The 19,547-nt window shown below is 44.6% G+C and overlaps 2 protein-coding genes across 3 annotated transcripts in view; one reads left to right on the top strand and one right to left on the bottom strand.

Annotated features, from left to right (window-relative positions):
* Window positions 1–19,547, bottom strand: part of LOC147443835 (ABSCISIC ACID-INSENSITIVE 5-like protein 5) — a 66,438-nt gene that overhangs the window by 11,713 nt on the left and 35,178 nt on the right. The gene's annotated exons all lie outside the window — the stretch shown is intronic.
* Window positions 928–8,379, top strand: LOC147443836 (uncharacterized). The gene has a single exon (XM_086526633.1). The coding sequence runs from the start codon at window positions 6,854–6,856 to the stop codon at window positions 8,357–8,359; it is 1,506 nt and encodes a 501-aa protein (XP_086382759.1). The 5' UTR covers window positions 928–6,853; the 3' UTR covers window positions 8,360–8,379.

The following is a 19,547-nucleotide window of genomic DNA, read 5'->3' on the forward strand; positions in this document are numbered from 1 at the left end:
GGATTTAGACTCAAATCCATACTTCAACAGGAATGACCAAATCGAGTAGTAGAATGCTTGCTAGTATTATAGGCAAACTCTAATTGCCGAAGATACCTTCTTGCCTATTAAAGGCATAAGCCCTCAACATGTCTTCCAAGGTCAAATTAGTCCTTTCGGTGTGTTCGTCAGACTCGTGATGATCAAAGGATGACATACTCAACTTTGCCTAAAGGTGAACAAATCTATCCCGCCAAAATCATACAGTGAACTTGGTGTCCTAATCACTGAAAATTTCCACAGGCAAGCCATATAGCTAATAAAGGGAATATAACTACCACCTCATAACTTTTTACTGTCGATTTTGTTAGTATACACTTTGCCATTTTTGTGAATATATCAACAAAGACCCAATGACATCATTGCCACAACTAGTATTTGGCAAACCAACTATAAAATCCATAGAAATACCATGCCACTTGGCATCAGAGATTTCTAATGGTTGTAGAAGGTCGGCTTTCTTAAGGCGCTCTGCCGTACTGATCTGACACTGAGTGCACTTCTTCACATAGCTAACTATGTAAGAGTGCATCCTTGACCAATAGGAATATTGTTTGACCAATGCTAAAGTTCTTTGATTGCCTAGGTGCCTAGCGCTATGTAAGGTGCAGCGGAAGTGAATGTTGAACTTTGCTCAAGATGAGTGCTCCAAACTGTGCTCAAGGGTTCCTTTTACTTACGGAAGGGAGAGCCTTCCGTTCCTTTAGTGAGAGAGTGCAATGGACACAAACAAAGTGGATAAACACTGTGAATGAAGGTGCTGAGATTGAGAGATAGAGAGAGAAGAATACGACACCAGAATGTTGTCAAACCCTCCTCCGAAGGCCCCGCTCTCTATGGAGAAAGCGGTCTACTATTGATTGCACAAATCTCTACAATGCTTTGGACTTGCCAACGATGTCGATGATTGAGGACGACGACGAGACGGGGTGAAATCTGCAAATCTCTATCTGCCGAATTCTGACTGTGTCGATGACGACGACGACGACGACGCGCTGAAAACGCAGATGCTGAAATCTGCGTTTTCCGGGCTGAATCTGCAAACACTCGTTGATCTGACCGTGTGGCGAGGATCTGCTGCGGGAAGGTGAGATCTACGAGGTTTGGGACTTCTAATGCGGTGTCTTGATGCTGAAAACTGAAAACGCTGGAGCTAATGATGGTCTTGTCGCGAAGAATCTGCAAAACGCTGGGTATTTGCTGATCCAAAAACGCTAGGGCTGAATGTTGTCCAAATGCAAAACGTTAGGTGTCCTGCTGTGGTCTGCTAACGCCAGGTAGATCTGCAAGTTGCAAAACGGTTGGAAAACGTTGGCTGATCTTTGGTCTGTGGCTGAAAACGCAAGGTTGATTGCCTGGGGAGGGGTCTTGCTGAGAAGGTGCCTGTTGGACACTTGGTTCCTGTTGCCTCTTCTGCCAAAAAGTGCTAGCGCTAGGTTTCTTATGTACTTGCTTATCAAAATTGCCCTACCTAGTTCCCAACATAAGTCACTTAAAAATAATAAGTGAAAATTGGCTAAAATAGGAAAAATAAGTTCTGATAGAAATTTAATAATCATGTTGTGTGCAACCAGAGGACATGCATCTACTCTTAAGTGTTTGGACATGCACGGTCTACGAACACACCCACAAAAGTGCCAGAACACTTCCTAATCTAGGCTGACTGAACTGAACTGAACCCATGTCATGAAGTAGCTTGTCCATGTACACACAAGGTTAGATGTGCACGTGACATCCCCTCCTTTTCAAAGTGAGGTACTGGCACCGAACTGTATGGCGTCGAGGGAAATCACCAACAGTGTCTGGAATCCTGGAAAGGACTCTTTGCCGGCCCACTCTGATGCGTGGTTCGTGAAAAATTCTTGAACTTGATAAAGATCTGCTACGCTTGCTTCTTTGGGCCACGTCGAAAGCGACACAAAGTCGTATGTGGCTCCTTCAATGCTTCAACTTCGTCTATAGTCATGCGTCTGCCTTCTTCAAGAATCTCTGAGGATGAAAATTCCTGAAACCACTTCCAACACAAAAACATGAACATACCCATTCCATGTAAAGTGACTGATCTTCTTTAAAGAATGTGCATGCAATGTAGATGAACATAGAGACGGAGTGCCAAATCGTTCATCAAACACACGCAAACAATGGGGTCGAATCTTGACTTTCTGATCTAAATCAATCAATTGTGGCATCACAATGGAAAAGCCTATGCTTGATGCTCAATCCTTCTGGTGCTCTTTCGGATATAGTGTCGTGCCAAGGAAGAGACATGGAATGTGAATTTCTTGAATGCAAACATTTCAGCTTTTCCTGAGTAATCTGCATACATCCGTGCTCATTCATGAGTGAATCATGTTCATCGTGCAATATGGCATGCCTATGAAAAGGGATCACATAAGGACGGTGACTAAAATACAGAAAAGCATCACGAATGAAACACTCGAACAATGTGTGCTGACTAATCATTCGAACACAGAATACTTCCTGTGGGGGTTCTTGGAACCTCGACTCGAGAGCCAAGATCGGTTCTTCGTGATTGATCGAATCTGCAATGAGGTTAAGAATCACATCATTATCCGGCAAATCATCATGCTCATGAATAATCACATCTTGATCATACAGTCATCATGCTTATCATTATCATGCAAATCATGTCTATCGTGCTTTGGAAAAGAAGAAACTGAGAGAGTCTCCTTCTCTTGATTCTTGTCAATCTGCGCTTGCAAACTAGAAAAGAGTCGGAACAACTCTTGCATGTGTTGGGCTCTCTGTTCCGCCGCCAAGCGCGCTTGCTAGTGCACACGCTCTATGGCTGCCATTCTTTCTTTGTGCTCGCGATCCAGTTCTGCTTTTCTTTCTTCAAGTTCACGAGCCAATTCTGCCTTTCTTGCTTCGCGTTCTAACTTCCTGTCCATCATCATCTTGTCAAGCCTCCATAGGAGTTAGTGCAATCCTTGTCGTAGATGGGGAAGGGGAGGGTCGGAAAAACCTCCTCGCGGGGAAAATTCTTCTTCGCCATCTCCATGCTCATCGCCTCCATGCGAAGTATCCATTCCGCTTCGGGTGATTACCATACACTGAAGTCTTGGGTTCTTAAGTTCACGAGGGACTTGGGTTCTTGTGGGTCTTGGGTTCTTGGGTTCTTGAATTCTTGAGGGTCTTGAGGTTCTTGAGGTTCTTCTTTAGCTTGCAATCTGTGTTAGAAAAGCATCTTCTCTTCACCCGAGCTCTTCTCTTTTCCACGGGCGCACCCCTTGGCGGCCTTGCGCTCACACCAAGGTTGCTTTTTCCCACCTCACGTCGATTGGCCGGCCGCTAAATGCACGGTCCGCTCTCAATGAGTGAGAAGAGAAACAAGGGGAGGTTGGACAAGCCCTTCTTTCTTGGGTTTCTTGTCACTCTTCCAAAACACGACTAGGAATCGACACGCCCAAGAGGTCTAAGGTTACATGCGACCGCAACAAGCAAAAAAAATTCTTGTGGTTCTTTCCTTGAGTGATACAGAACACTGCCAAAGCTCTGATACCAATGTAAGGTGCTGCGGAAGTGAATGTTGATGTCAAAAACTGATGTACGGACTATTGATGACGTGGCAGTACGAAGAGGCCCGGAAAATCCGCTGACATGCTTACGTGGACAACCATACGGAAATTCCGTGAAATGCATTGATTGTGCCATGTGGCAAGCTGTACGGATTTTCGCAATTTGCGTTGGGTGCATTTGGGGGGCAATTTTGGGACCATATGCTTTTGGAAGTGACTGCTTTTGAATTAAATGCTTTTGGGGCATCCCTTGTAAGAATAAAATCCCTTGGAGCCTCACTCTACACAACATCTCGATGCAGAGTCTGAGAGCAGTGGTCCCGCAAAAGTTGTAACTTTTCTCAAGCATTACTATAAAAATAAATAACGAAAGGGCCGCCACATTTTGGGACCAATACCTCTGGACACGGAACTACGCCAAGCCGTGTGACTCTAATTTTAAAGTGCGATAAAGTTGTGAAGTATTTTAAGTGATTTTCTCGTCTGTCGTGCCAGATTTCCGACTTGGGGTGTCCAAGTCTGTAACATCACGAACCATCCGATTCCATACATCGGTATCTTCACCACAAGACATTTTCACGCGATATTTATGGTCACTGTCCCGCATCCACATGTGTAGTTTCTCTACAATTTTTCATCCATCGTGACCATTGATCTTTTGAAGATCATGCTTATCAAACACTTTGGTTCTAGAAATACAATTAGTACATGAGTTGTACGCTAAATGATGGCTTTCAGCTTTGAAGATCAAAGTTATCCAAGATCTCATGGATGTGTACCAAAGGATAGCCTTGCGGTTTCTTTGTCTTTTTGGTGGGGCAGTCTTTGATTTGACTGCCTGTTTGGGTGCATATAAAGCAAGCACCCTTCTTCACTACATCTGCAATGGTTGCATTCCTAGCTTTCTTCTTCTCTTGCACACCATGAGGATTGGTGTCGAAATAAAGTCTCAACTGGAATTTGGAAGACTTTTGTTGGAAACCGGGTGCTTTTTTGAGAGGCCCCTCTCCGGACTAGTAGTCGGCAACTTTTTTTTTTCATAATCTGCTACATCGATTGCTAAATACAAATATAGTAAGGGCTAAAGCATATACTTGACATAACCCATATGACCATTTAGCTAGCTTTAAACAAGTATTGCGGTATGAACGAGTATATGAATTCTACGCTCAATATGAGGGTTTTCAAATGACTCTTTAAGGGAAGGCTCTAACTTATCACAAGGTGGAAGTCTCCCTCCAAGAGGAGATAGATGGACATGCTCGGTGCACCAGGAAGGATCCATCAAAGGTTGAGCAGCTAGAGATTCTTTGAGGAGTGAAGCCCTAGTGAGAATTTTTTTCTACGAGCCATAAGGCTACCCCAACTCAAGCACACAAAGATGTTTCCACATTGTGCTTCTCAAGAAGAGTTTGCACGCTGTCACCAGGAGGTGTATTTTTCCTATTGCCTTCCGTAAAGAAGTACTATATATTTTTATTTATTTATATTTTTACTTGTTTTCCTCGGAACCCTTGAAAAGGTGCAAGTGGACATTGCATGGCCAGTGTGAAACGGCTGCGGCCGAATAGGTTTCTCACAGCGGGAGTCTGGGTCGGTCGGTCTGGGACTGGTCGGGCCAGTTAGCACTGAATTCTGATGAGTATGGAAGCTTGTGTGCGCCAAATGAAATCTGGGCCACTCTAAGACCTTCATGTCAGCCTTCTAAGACCCTTTGTTGGTGATGTGCCAGAGAATATGCTTGATGAGGAACAACCCGAAGTGGAAGAATTGGATGAAATCCTTGTTCCTGAACAAATATTGGCACATAAAGAAAGAAAGGTTAGAGGAAAGGTTGCAAGACGCTATTTGGTGAAGTTCAAGAACTATCCATCATTGGATGCCAAATGGATGGAAGAGTCTGAATTGCTTGATTCACCTCAGCTATTGCAATTGTATCTTGAAGCCTTTCAGATGGAACCCACAGTGACTTGATGTAGCCTTTTTGGAGCAAGGCAACAGCATGGTTCATGATGCTCAAGAGAGTAGTTAAGCAATTGTATCTACTCTTTCCATACATAATTTAGCTACAGAAGTTTGTGCTTCAGAGTACACTAGAAGGCTTCTATGCTTGATATATGTGTCGTAGCCAGGTTGGTGGGATTGTTTAATCGTCCAACGCTACATTTCCGGAAGCATGTATATCTTGGATTCCCATCATAGAATATATGTGATATCAGGAGATACTACATGTATTATTGGCATGCAAGCGAGGTCGCTTGCAGTATTTCAAGGGTGGGGTGTGTCACCAAGAGGTGTATTTTTCCTGTTGCCTTCCGTAAATAAGTACTAGATATTTTTATTTATTTTTATTTTTACTTGTTTTCCTCAGAACCCTTGAAAAGGTGCAAGTGGACATTGCATGGCCAGTGTGAAACGGCTGCGGCCGAATAGGTTTCTCACAGCGGGAGTCTGGGTCAATTGGTCTCGGATTGGTCGGGCCAGTTAGCACTGAATTCTGATGAGTATGGAAGCTTGTGTGCGCCAAATGAAATCTGGGCCACTCGGAAAGTCACTTACAACTTTATAGCTCAGTGGGAACTAGAGAATTAACTCAAAAGGGGCAAACTGGACACATGGCGGCTCCTGGTGCAGTTTTCCACTTCCATCAGCAAGAGGGGGTGCCCAATTTGAGAGAGGAGGCTGATTTGACTCATAAGTGACCTACAGTGTGTGTGTGAGTAGTGGGTGCAGGTCTACAGCTTTAATGGAAAGCTTGCCTTCTCCTCTGTCTTATGTAGCGCGATGATTTTCTCTCGTGCATCTCTCTCTTCCCTTTGGCACATATGGTAATGCCCCACTAGTTGGGCTACTCAGTTCAAGGTAGGATCAACACGTACGTCCGGATCCTTTCCGTACCGTACGGGTGATCTGTACGGATCCGTACCGTACGGATCGATCCGTACAGTGCTGGTTTTTTTTTTTTTTAAATTCTGCCCCCTTTCCAGCATGAGGGTTTCGCTAGGCCCAGGCGACCAGTTTTTTGGCCTTATTTTTTAGGCGCTTGCATTGGGTTGCAGAAAACCAGTAACGCAGTCAATTATCTCTGCAGAGAAACAAAGTGTCACTGTGCAGGTAAAGTCTCTCTCTCTCTCTCTCTCTCTCTCTCTCTCTCTCTCTCTCTCTCTCTCTCTCTCTCTCTCTCTCTCTCTCTCTCTCTCTCTTCTCCAAGTTCTATTGCAGGCTCCGGGGCTCCCCCTCTCTGTCTCTCTGTCTCTTTGTCTCACTCGTGTCGCATGTGTCTTATTGTTTGCGACAGATTCATCATGCCTAAGCCATGCAACCCGTACTGGAAGGAGCATACCAATGTCATCCGCATTATCAACACTCCAGGCCAAGCGAGTTCCGGCACTCGACGATGGCAATGCAAGTACTGTAATTTTGAGCTCACGAGTACAATTTCTCGTGTCGTCAAGCATCTGACGGGCATTGGCACGACCAACAATTGTGGAGGGTGCAAAAAGGTTCCACAAGATATTAGGGACAAGTTGATTGCGGAGAATTTTCCCGAAGTACCAACACCAAAAAAAAATACAGGTAGCCAGCACACACAGGATGCTCTTCATGATGCTCTTATTGGGGATTTTGGTGGTTCATCTTCCGAGGTTCAAGAGGATCATCCCACTGCTGGTTCTAGTAGAAAGAGGGCTCGAGTTGTGCAGGAGGAGGAAGATCGAGGTGATATGGATGCACGTAGGCAAAGCACCTTGCCTTCGTGTGTGAACTCTCTCTCTTGGGTGAAGGAGCGTCAAAAGGTGGCTGAGATGGAGATTGCGCGTACTCTCATTGAGTGCAACATCTCCTTCAATGTTTTGAGGACTGAGCAATGGAAGAGGATGGTCCGGGCTATAGTTGATGTTGGTCACACAGATTCATGGTCAGGGGTGGAGTATAAGAAGATGCGCACTACAATGCTTGATGAGCAGAAGGCTTTGATAGATAAGGCTTTGGTCCCGGTCAAGGCCGGTTGGCAACAGTTTGGGTGCACCATCATATCAGATGGCTGGAGTGATGTTCGTAGGCGGCACATCATTAATATTCTTGTGTCGTCTTGTCTTGGCACATACTTCTTGCGCGCTGTGGATGCAGGCAAGGCCGGAGAGCACATCAGTGGTGAGTTTATCTTTGGGCACATCAAGAAAGCTATAGATGAGGTTGGGAAGGATAATGTGGTACAGGTTGTGACTGATAATGCCTCAAATTGTAAACTTATGGGTGAAATGGTCGAGGCAGCTTACCCTCGGATTTCTTGGACTCCATGTGCTGCGCATTGTCTTGACTTACTTATGGAGGATATAGGCAAGTTGCCTTGGGTATTGCCTATTGTTACAGATGCCACTAAGATGACCACCTTTTTCCGCAAGAAACATCAAGCTTTAGCTATCTTCAGGAGCCACAGTACACTTGATATCGTGCGACCCTCAAAGACCAGATTTGCTTATATGTATTTAGTGCTACAGAGACTCTTCAAATTGAGGGATCCACTTCTCCAGACAGTCGTGGACCCGAAGTGGAGATTGATGCATCACTCGCAGACAGAGCCCACTAAATACATACAGCGACGGGTGCTCGATGAGTCCTTTTGGACACAGGTTCAGAGTTTGACAGTGGCATTGCAGCCAGTGTATGTGCTTCTTCGAGTCACAGACATGGAGGGCTCTACATTGGGCCTAGTCTATCATCTCTTCATGGAGATGAAGAGACACCTTACAGAGTGCGTGTCTCTGACACAGACCTGGTAAGTACTTGTCTTTTGAAATCTTCTAGTAGACTTGTTGTCATTTGAATTTGCCAATTCAACTTTGTTTTATTGCTGAAAATTTCAGCCGAGATGACATCATGGCCATTGTAGAAAGGAGATGGACTTTCATGAGTCGTCCCATTCACGGGATGGCTGCATTGCTTCATCCTTTCTACAAGACGCCAGAGCTTTTCCATGAGAGGACTCTCTTAAAGCTCAAGGATGATTACATCAATATGATGTACCACATGGACGATTAGTTGGAGATTGATGCAGAGATGATCAGCTTCATGAACAATCTAGGACCATCCTTTGCTAGAGCTGTGGTGTTGAGGCCAGAGGCTACCAAGTTCCCTCTTACATGGTGGCAGAATTATGGGAGACAAGGTCTTCCAACGCTTACACATCTGGCTTTACGAGTACTTTTACAGGTAATTGAGAATCTTGAGACTTACAGTTTTTGCACAATGTACTTAGTACTTACTATTGCCATATATTAAATCTCAATGCTCATTGTTGTAGGATTGCTCGGCTGGTGCATGCGAGCGCAACTGGAGCGCTTATTCCTTGATACATACGAAGATCCACAATCGTCTCAGCACTTCTCAACTAGAGAAGTTAGTCTATTGCCGAGCAAATATGAGGCTTGTGCGAGCCTACCACGCTTTGGGAACACCCAAGCAGGTCTACTATTAATTTTCACATGAATGATTGAGTCATGAATCATGATACACTCGGCCATTGAGTACTTAGTACATACTAAATAATATTTCCTTTGTTTTCATTTCTCAACAGGCGGACCCAACCAAGGTGAAGATGGTGGCAGATCCTGCTGCTATAGAGGAGGTGGAGGCGCAAATCAGAAATGAGCAAGAGGAGATTATTCGACTGCTTCACAGGGAGTTGGAGAGTGTTGATCGGCGTGTGACGAGGTCACGCGCACGAGCTTTGGCTATTCCTCTACGTGAGCATGATCCAGACCCAGATAGTGCTCGAAGAGAGAGCATTCGTAAAGGGAAGCTACCTGTTCGTTCTTCTCGGAAACGGGCAAACGAGGCTGTTCGTCTCATTGAGGCTTCGACAGAGGCAGTAGAGGATGATCTACATGTGGCACAGATGTCCGTGATGGCAGAGCCAGAGTACGACGAAGAGGGCAATGTCCTGACAGATGGGGACTTGGTCTCTTCAACAGAGTCTTCATCTGCATCTGATGATGATTTTTGACGATGGGGCCATCACATGGATGATGTGCTAGCTTTGAGCTAGCTATTTAGTGCTTTCTAGTATCTACTACTATATAGATAGACTTTTTGAGTAGGATGGTTTCAGTTATGATGGCTGATGAGCCTTTTGTTATGGCGTGGGCCTTGTAGGCTATCACCTATGGTACTTTGTCATTTGATGTTTTCAACATTAGTGTGTTCATTGTTATTTCAGATCTCATTTGACTCTTGAGCCTTGATGTTCTTGTTCAATTATCAATGTCGTCTTAACTTTTAAGTCTCTTGCAGTAGTTACACAGTATGTGGTTGTCTTGTAAAACATGTCTTTGAATGTCTCTATAAGTTGTTGGCTTCTCTCTTGATTTATATTGGAGAAGTCCTAGAAAATGAGTATTTTGCGGTTTTTTACCAAGAGTACGTATTTTTACATACATAAAATTTTTTCCTGTACGGAACAACGTACAGTACGTACATATACGCCACGTACAGTACGTTTGGTACCACCTTGACTCAGTTGAACATGTACAGTTCTGGGGGTTTATGCGCGTTTGCCAAGGCAAGAGCCTTCTGAACAGGAACCGGATTAGCTAATTGCTAATCCCCCACAGGTACGCACAATTCCATCGCGAAAGATTGCGAGTTCGGAGAGTTTTCTCGCGTGAAAACTCGTCCAATTCACAGGGGAACTATCCCATTGCGTGCGGGAGCCCTTGGGACACACGTAGGCGTGTTTGCTCCGCTAAAAACGATCCGAAACAGCAAATTACAGCCTGCTGTGTTTTTCTGCAGGTTTAGGGTTTCGCACCTAAACTGCAAGGGAACACCGGGGGAGCCTCGTGAGAGCCTTGGGATGCGTGTACAGGCTTTTGGGCACCTGGCAGTGAAAAACAGGGAATTACAGCCTGCTGAATTTCTGTGACAGCTCACCAGAAAATTTCCAGTTAGCGAGGGAATCCATCCTAGACAGGTGCTTTTGACCTACAGGGGTTTTTACGCCGTTATGCTGCCAAAATCAGGTCGAAAACCTGCGTTTTCAGCCCTCACCAGATTTGGACAGCTTTGTGAAAGCTTGTGCGAAGTGGTCGGATCGTCTACCTTAATTTGAATAAAGAAATACCGAAAGGGGCGCCAGTCTTTGGAGCCTACAGGGTGTCGGTCTCGTGTGCGCAGTGACATTCTAGTCGTTGGACGCAACTGTGTTCTCTTCCCTTCTCAGTGCTCTGTGTAAAGTTAACAGGTAATTTAAATAGTACCGCCCTCTACGTTGTACAGGCCGGTTATATGGTTCCATCGACGGGATAGTCACTTTTTCTTCAAAAAGTGCACCGTGGATTGTTGTGGGTGAAAGCAACACAGAGCTTGTCGTTATGGCAGAGAAGAGAGACCAAGTACCTGAAGAGGGATCTTCCTCACATGGCACGGAGAAAGTTCCTTCAACTCTTCAAGAAGAGGACAGGTTGTTTAGAACTCAACTGCGTTGCTGCATGGACATGTTTCAGCAGTTGGCTAACAACCCAAGGATGCAGGAGTTCTTACAGGCTTCGACACAAGGTTTTCAGCCTCCTACACAGGGCATGACTGAGCCGTTGCAGGAAAAGGAGATTTCCAATGCGCAGAGGACTCATGATGCTCGAGGGAAATCCCATGCGGTATCCGATGATCCAAAGCAACTTGCTTTAGCTGGACAGGAACCGTTTGTGAATGGTCAAGGGAGTAATGAACACGCTATGCATCAGACACTTCCATTACCTAATACTTATCCTGGTTATTTTGGAGGTGGTTCAGTGTTTCAAGCTATGGCTGGACCTTCCACAGGTTATATGCCAAGGAATGTGTTCGGGACAATGCAAACAGGCATGGGTAGCCCTATGTACGCGAACATGGGTGTCCAACCAGGTTTTCGGGTGCCTATGGCCAGTTTCGAGTGCCAAGAACACAATTTGGTATGGCTGGTTTTTCGCAGCCATACGTACCAAATGCAGATACCACAGGTAAAACAGTTGATGCAAGTGCTGGAATGAACAATCATGGAGCACCCCTGTTACAGGCACCTGTTTATGATAATGTGGCTCCTTTGAGTCAGCTTAAGGATTACAAGGAAGGTGGGCAGGGAGTGAAGTTTGAAACTTTCAGAGGAACTGAGGATCAATTGAAGGCTTTGACCTTCATACAGCAGTTCGATGCAGCTTATGCTGGAGGAAACTTCACGGAATCTTCAAAGATACGCAAGGCTGCCACTTTCTTGAAAGGGAATGCGCTTCAATGGTGGACCGCATTGTTGAACCAGGGTCAAGCCCCAACAACGTGAGTCCAATTCAAACAGCTTTTTGCGCCTGCATGGTTGACGAACACTTTTGAAGTGGATGTGATGACAGAATGGCACGAAACAGTGTGCGAACTTGGAAGAGTACAGTAAAAAGTTTTGGGCCGCGATGTTGCCAGTCACCTCTTACAGGTTTGTACCATTGTCAGAACAGATTGAGACGTACTGTTGCGGATTGCCCAAGAAAATCAGGGACTACTGCACAAAGACTACTGTCATGAATATGTTTCAGTTGATAGAGAATGCAAGAGTGGCCAGCAATCTGTCGAAAGGAGATTCCGATGGATTTAATAGCCACAAGAAAGGGTCCCAGGGCAAACAGTTTTCAGCCAAGGGCAATGTTGCAGCAAAGCCTTCTGAGCCTCCCACAAAGAAGCCCTACATTGAAGAAGGTGATACGTCCAAGAAGCAGTCTAAGTCTTCTTCGGGACGAGGACAAGGACAAAAAAGGCATTTTTCTTGCAAAACCTTTGAAGAAAGGAAAGCTCTTAGGGAGGCCAAGAAATGCTACATTTGTGAATAGGAAGGACATTTTGCAAATGAATGCCCACAGAAGAAGTCGCAGGATAAGGATGACAAGTCAGACCATAAAGGGAAGAAGCCAAAGCCAAGTGCAGGACTTGTTCCAGATTTGGTTGGAGACCAGCCAAACACAGATGCCACGGAGCTGTGCAGAGCTTGAAGCAAAGTTAGAGACCAGACAGTGCTGGTTTCCTTTGATCCAGGAGCCCGTGCAAATTTCATATCACCAGAATTGGCATCAAAGTTAGGCATTCGTGCAAAGGAGATGGGTATGACAAGGGAAGCAGGTTTGGCATGCCCAGGTCATTCAGAGCCCGTTACTCCCATTTTGGGAAAGCTTCGTCTGCACATTCAGAGCTATGTGGATGCGGAAGAATTTCATATTATGCCACTTGAGGGCTGTGATGTGTTACTGGGTATCCCATGGTGTTACAGGTTGCATGCTATGGTGGATACTTACAACAAAAAGATTACCCTTGTACATAGAGGAAAGACTGATGTCCTTGATGTAAAGCTTAAAGGCGAGTCTGTTCCAGTTGTTTCTGCTTCTGCTATTACATCTGTAATAAAGAATCATCTTTCTGCGTACTTGATCTTTGCAAAAGAAGTACCTCAAGTTGTATCTAATTTGTCTACCTTAGATAAAGACAGGTCAACTTTTTTGAGTGGTTTCAATGATTGTTTTTTGGACTCTTTGCCAGGGGAGTTACCTCCTGAGAGACCTGAGGATCATACTATAGATCTTGTGCCAGGTTCGAGTCCACCGAATAGACCACCATACAGGGTTAGTGCAGCCTAGCAGAAAGAGATTATGAGTCAGGTCAACGAGCTTTTAGAGAAGGGGCCGATTCAGCCCAGTTCATCCCCTTTTTGTTCGCCTGTACTCTTAGTGCAGAAGAAGGATGGTTCATGGCGCATGTGCATTGACTATCGCGCCTTGAATAAGAATACTATCAAGAACAGGTTCCCCATACCGAGGATAGATGACATTCTTAATCGGCTTGAGGGAGCGTCATTGGTTACAAGAATAGACCTAAAGAGTGGGTACCATTAGATACGCATTAGGCCACAAGATGTCCATAAGACTGCGTTCAGGACAACATTTGGTCTCTATGAGTTTCTTGTCATGCCATTTGGTCTCACAAATGCTCCTGCCACGTTCAATAGAATGATGGACAGAATTTTTAGACCACATAGAAACTTCGTGGGTACCTTCTTTGATGACATGATTGTCTATTCGAAGTCTGAAGAGGAGCATAGGGATCACTTGACTGCAATTTTCAATGAGTTACGTAAGAACAGGCTACTCATTAATGCGAAGAAGAGTGAATTCTTTTTGCAAGAAATTCACTTCCTTGGGCACATTGTTTCAAAGGATGGGGTACGCATGGATCCCGCTAAAGTGGAAGCAATTAGATCATGACATTCGAAGCTTTCTAGGCTTATGTTCCTACTACAGGAGGTTCATCCGAAATTTTGCTGAGATTGCTTCTCCACTCCATGCACTACAAGGAAAAGCAGTTACTTTCAAGTGGACAGCCAAGGAAATTTTAGCGTTCAAACACTTGAAAGAGAAGCTGACTTCAGATCCGGTAATCATTTTGCCAGATCTTTCAAAACCTTTTGTGGTTCAGTGTGATGCGTGTGGCCATAGTCTTGGTGCAGTACTAATGCAGAATGGCCGAGTAGTCGCATATAAGAGCAGAATTCTTTTGAAGACTGAAAGGAACTTGCAAGTCTATGAGAAAGAATTGCTGGCAGTGATTCATGCTCTCACTAGTTGGAAACACTATCTGCTAGGGGCTGATTTTGTTGTCCAAACGGATCATCAAACGTTGCGATATTTTCTCACACAGACGAAGTTGTTTGAGAAGCACATGCGATGGGCAAACATCTTGTCAATGTTCCATTTTCAGATTGTACATGTGCAAGGGAAAAAGAATGTGGTGGTTGATGCGTTGTCACGAAAGCCCCAAATTTCAGCAGTGTCAATTCCGTACCATTGTGAACTAGACGAAATGAAGACACAATATGCTGAAGATTCAGATTTTGCAAGGATCTATGACCAGCTTGTTGATGGGCAACATCATGAGCACTATATGCTTAAGAATGACTTTCTCATGATGCATGGAAAGTTATGCGTTGCTAAACAGTTACGGCCAAAGATTTTGATGGAAAGTCACACTCCACCTTATGCTGGGCATCGTGGAATTGATGCGACAGTGAAAGTGGTTGAGGCATTCTTCTATTGGCCAGCTTTGCGTCAAGGTGTTGACACATTTGTAAGATCATGCTTAGTATCCCAAAAAGTCAAATTTGACAGACAAAAGCAACCGGGATTGTTGCAGCCATTGCCGATCCTAGATAGGCCATGGGAAAGCATAGTAATGGACTTTATCTTTGATCTTCCAAGGACGCAAACAGGCAATGATGGGATTTGGACTATCATTTGTAGGTTCAGTAAGCAGGCCCATTTCATTCCTGTGAGGAAGAAGATAAAGCCAGTACACATGGTCAAGATATTCATGAGCAATATCTTTAAATACCACAGGATGCCTCAGTCAATTGTCAGTGACAGGGATCCACGTATGACGAGTCTTTCCTGGAAGGCATTGTTTGAGAACATGGGCACTACGCTAAAGTTCTCTTCTTCGTTTCATCCGCAAACTGATGGACAGTCAGAAGAGGCAAATTCTACTGTTTTGGACCTGCTCAAATGTTATGTGTCAGAGCACAAGGCAACTTGGGAACACCATCTTCCATTGGTTGAATATGCTTACGATAACACTGTGCATACGTCAACAGGTAAGGCACCATTTGAGATAGTGGAAGGAGGGAAGAAAGTCCCGCCCATTTTGCAGACTAAGGACAAGATTTTTGAGGCAGACAAGTATGTGCAAGATATGGATGAAACATACAGGAAGATAAAGATTGCTCTTGAGAAGACTCAGGCTAAGCAAAAGAAAGCTATTGATCGTCACCGTCGTGAACTTGTATTTTCACTTGGTGATTGGGTGCTTTTGCGCTTTGAAAAGGCCAGGTTAAGGAAAAGGAAAGGCAAGGAACGCTTGTTTCCTAAGCTCAGTATGCGATATTATGGTCCTTTTCAGATTTCAGAAAAGATCAGCGATGTAGCTTACAGGTTGAAGCTACCCGAAGGCTGGAAAATACATAATGCTTTTCATGTCAGCCTTCTAAGACCCTTTGTTGGTGATGTGCCAGAGAATATGCTTGATGAGGAACAACCCGAAGTGGAAGAATTGGATGAAATCCTTGTTCCTTAACAAATATTGGCACATAAAGAAAGAAAGGTTAGAGGAAAGGTTGCAAGACGCTATTTGGTGAAGTTCAAGAACTATCCATCATTGGATGCCAAATGGATGGAAGAGTCTGAATTGCTTGATTCACCTCAGCTATTGCAATTGTATCTTGAAGCCTTTCAGATGGAACCCACAGTGACTTGATGTAGCCTTTTTGGAGCAAGGCAACAGCATGGTTCATGATGCTCAAGAGAGTAGTTAAGCAATTGTATCTACTCTTTCCATACATAATTTAGCTACAGAAGTTTGTGCTTCAGAGTACACTAGAAGGCTTCTATGCTTGATATATGTGTCGTAGCCAGGTTGGTGGGATTGTTTAATCGTCCAACGCTACATTTTCGGAAGCATGTATATCTTGGATTCCCATCATAGAATATATGTGATATCAGGAGATACTACATGTATTATTGGCATGCAAGCGAGGTCGCTTGCAGTATTTCAAGGGTGGGGTGTGTCACCAAGAGGTGTATTTTTCCTGTTGCCTTCCGTAAATAAGTACTAGATATTTTTATTTATTTTTATTTTTACTTGTTTTCCTCAGAACCCTTGAAAAGGTGCAAGTGGACATTGCATGGCCAGTGTGAAACGGCTGCGGCCGAATAGGTTTCTCACAGCGGGAGTCTGGGTCAATTGGTCTCGGATTGGTCGGGCCAGTTAGCACTGAATTCTGATGAGTATGGAAGCTTGTGTGCACCAAATGAAATCTGGGCCACTCGGAAAGTCACTTACAACTTTATAACTCAGTGGGAACTAGAGAATTAACTCAAAAGGGGCAAACTGGACACATGGCGGCTCCTGGTGCAGTTTTCCACTTCCATCAGCAAGAGGGGGTGCCCAATTTGAGAGAGGAGGCTGATTTGACTCATAAGTAACCTACAGTGTGTGTGTGAGTAGTGGGTGCAGGTCTACAGCTTTAATGGAAAGCTTGCCTTCTCCTCTGTCTCATGTAGTGCAATGATTTTCTCTCGTGCATCTCTCTCTCCCCTTTGGCACATATGGTAATGCCCCACTAGTTGGGCTACTCAATTGAACATGTACAGTTCTGGGGGTTTATGCGCGTTTGCCAAGGCAAGAGCCTTCTGAACAGGTACCGGATTAGCTAATTGCTAATCCCCCACAGGTACGCACAGTTTCATCGTGAAAGATTGCGAGTTCAGAGAGTTTTCTCGCGTGAAAACTCGTCCAATTCACAGGGGAACTGTCCCATTGCATGCGGGAGCCCTTGGGACACGCGTAGGCGTGTTCGCTCCGCTAAAAACGATCCGAAACAGCGAATTACAGCCTGCTGTGTTTTTCTGCAGGTTTAGGGTTTCGCACCTAAACTGCAAGGGAACACCGGGGGAGCCTCGTGAGAGCCTTGGGATGCGTGTATAGGCTTTTGGGCACCCGGTAGTGAAAAACAGGGAATTACAACCCACTGAATTTCTGTGAAAGCTCACCAGAAAGCTTCCAGTTAGCGAGGGAATCTGTCCTAAAAAGGTGCTTTTGACCTACAAGGGTTTTTGCGCCATTATGCTACCAAAATCAGGTCGAAAACCTGCGTTTTCAGCCCTCGCCAGGTTTGGACAGCTTTGTGAAAGCTTGTGCGAAGTGGTCGGATCGTCTACCTTAATTTGAATAAAGAAATACCGAAAGGGGCACCAGTCTTTGGGGCCTGCAGGGTGTCGGTCTCGTGTGCGCAGTGACATTCTAGTCGCTGGACGCAACTGTGTTCTCTTCCCTTCTCAGTGCTCTGTGTAAAGTTAACAGGTAATTGAAATAGTCCAGCCCTCTACGTTGTACAGGCCGGTTATACACGCCAGCTTCTACAAGCTGTACAAGATGATCTACCAAACTAATAACATCATCAACCATGAACTTGGCACTATCCTTGCCCGTGCCTTTGCCTCATCACAACAAGGAAGCATTGACGTGGACTGAGATAATTTTTCAAGGCACAAGTTCTCTTTTAGGAGGTCAGGTACATGGACCAGCAGCAGATGCATTGATTTTGAGGACCCGAATCCTCTCAAGGCAATACATAAGGGGCAAAATGATAGTGACTCAACTTGTGCTTTAGTAGTCAGTGGTTGGAAGGCTACAACAAACAACTTTTAAAGGACAAGCGATCAACCGTCAATCGAGATGCAGGAGTATACTTGCGAGAGCCTAAGCACAATCCTAGAGGCAATGTGCATGATATAGAATGGGATGTCGTTGTACAAAAAAAGACCAAAGAAACAGCAACAAGTTCCAGCCATAAATAGCACTCAGAGGCACGTGCAAGCCAAACTCCCAACTCTTTTTGGCTTGAGGAGCAAGGTTGCTTAGAAGGATAAATAAGTAAGTAGTACCGACTTTAGCCACACCTTCCTTGACATTAGTTGGGGCTTTATCTTTAAGAAGAGCCCAACGATAATCCTCATGTAAGCCTAGCAAATACATATGCACAGAATGTGTTGAGTCAACTTTGCAAAAGGTCATCGCCTCCTTGAAGGCAATATTAAACTTGTCAAATGCAAAAGTCTTCATCAAAAGGCTTTGTAGTTTGGCATAAGCCTTCAAAGAATCAATGTTTGCAAAATCCTTTTTAAGCTTCATGCAAAAATCAGCCCACATCGCAGTCTTTTTCGTTGTCACACCATTAGGTGAGCCCCTTGCTACGCAGATAGTGAGCAATGTAAATCAAAATATGTGGTCCACTGATGAAGACAGCTAAACACTGCCAATTTCATACACTTTTTCTCCTCTCCAAAGGAATGAGTGATCTTATACAGTATATTGTTGCCGTCCACTCTGTGGACGTACAAATGCAGTAATTTGCGTGTGCAATTGCCAAAACTATGTCTCGCTCTCGAAAAAGCACACAATTGTTGACTAGGCTGCGTTTTCTAGGGCGAGCACACGAGAATTAAAATTCTGCATAGCCCCTTTGAGAGAAGTAAAACGAACCTTCGTCTGGACGTCCCTTGTGCCACTTTCAAAGCTGTTACCTTGGTATGGTGAACCTTTCACAATAGTCAAACGAGAAAGGCGAGTAGCCTACAAACCGATCTATTGATAGCTCTTATGTTCAGCCACCATTCCAATTAGTTTTTTGAGGACTCGAACCACTTGAAAGAGCAGACATTGATGTGTGTTAGTAGGTTTTTTAGTATTCACAGTTCCACCTCATGAGCTAAGGATTGTTCAAAAGAATTGATTAATTCCCATGACAATCATTTTGTGAGCAATAAGGAGTGGAAGCAGTCTGTTTGTGTAGAGCCTTGACCAAGAGGACGATGACCTTGCCCTCAAAATACTCTGAGGAAGACAATAAATAGATCCTATCCTCTTCTATATAGGCCTACCTATATAAAAGAGGACTATGACCTTACGTGTGCTTCCAAGTCCTCAATTACTCTCAAGAAGCTTAACACTCAATCTAGGACCCTTGTCTTGACATTATTTTCCCCTTGTGGAAGAGTCTTTTTCCTTTAAAACAAAAGTGGAGTGTTGCTCATGAAAGTCCAAATTTCTTTTCTATTGGCACGTGGTGCCCGTCTTGTGACAGCTACTGGCTCGAGAGGCGTGAGCCACTCAGCTGGACCTGACTCTGAGATGTCCTGACACATGCTCTGCACCCCTCTCATGCCCTGCAGTTGGAAACCCTGCACCTCCTGTGACAAACCTGTGAACTCTAGCCAGTCACCTAGAGAGCGCGCTGGATCAACCCATGTAAAATTTGCAAAGGATGGTCAAGAAAGCACAGGTTGTATCCATGCCAGTTTGTCTTTTTGCATGGTCTGATCTAAGTTGACAGCAGTTGACAAGTTCTAATTA

This window comes from Adiantum capillus-veneris, chromosome 13, assembly GCF_014529385.1.
Source record: "Adiantum capillus-veneris isolate H3 chromosome 13, ASM1452938v2, whole genome shotgun sequence".
NCBI classification, from domain to species: domain Eukaryota; kingdom Viridiplantae; phylum Streptophyta; class Polypodiopsida; order Polypodiales; family Pteridaceae; genus Adiantum; species Adiantum capillus-veneris.

Coding starts and splice junctions, on each gene's coding strand:
- LOC147443836 (XM_086526633.1), top strand. CDS start 6,854: ATGTGTCTTATTGTTTGCGACAGATTCATCATGCCTAAGCCATGCAAC.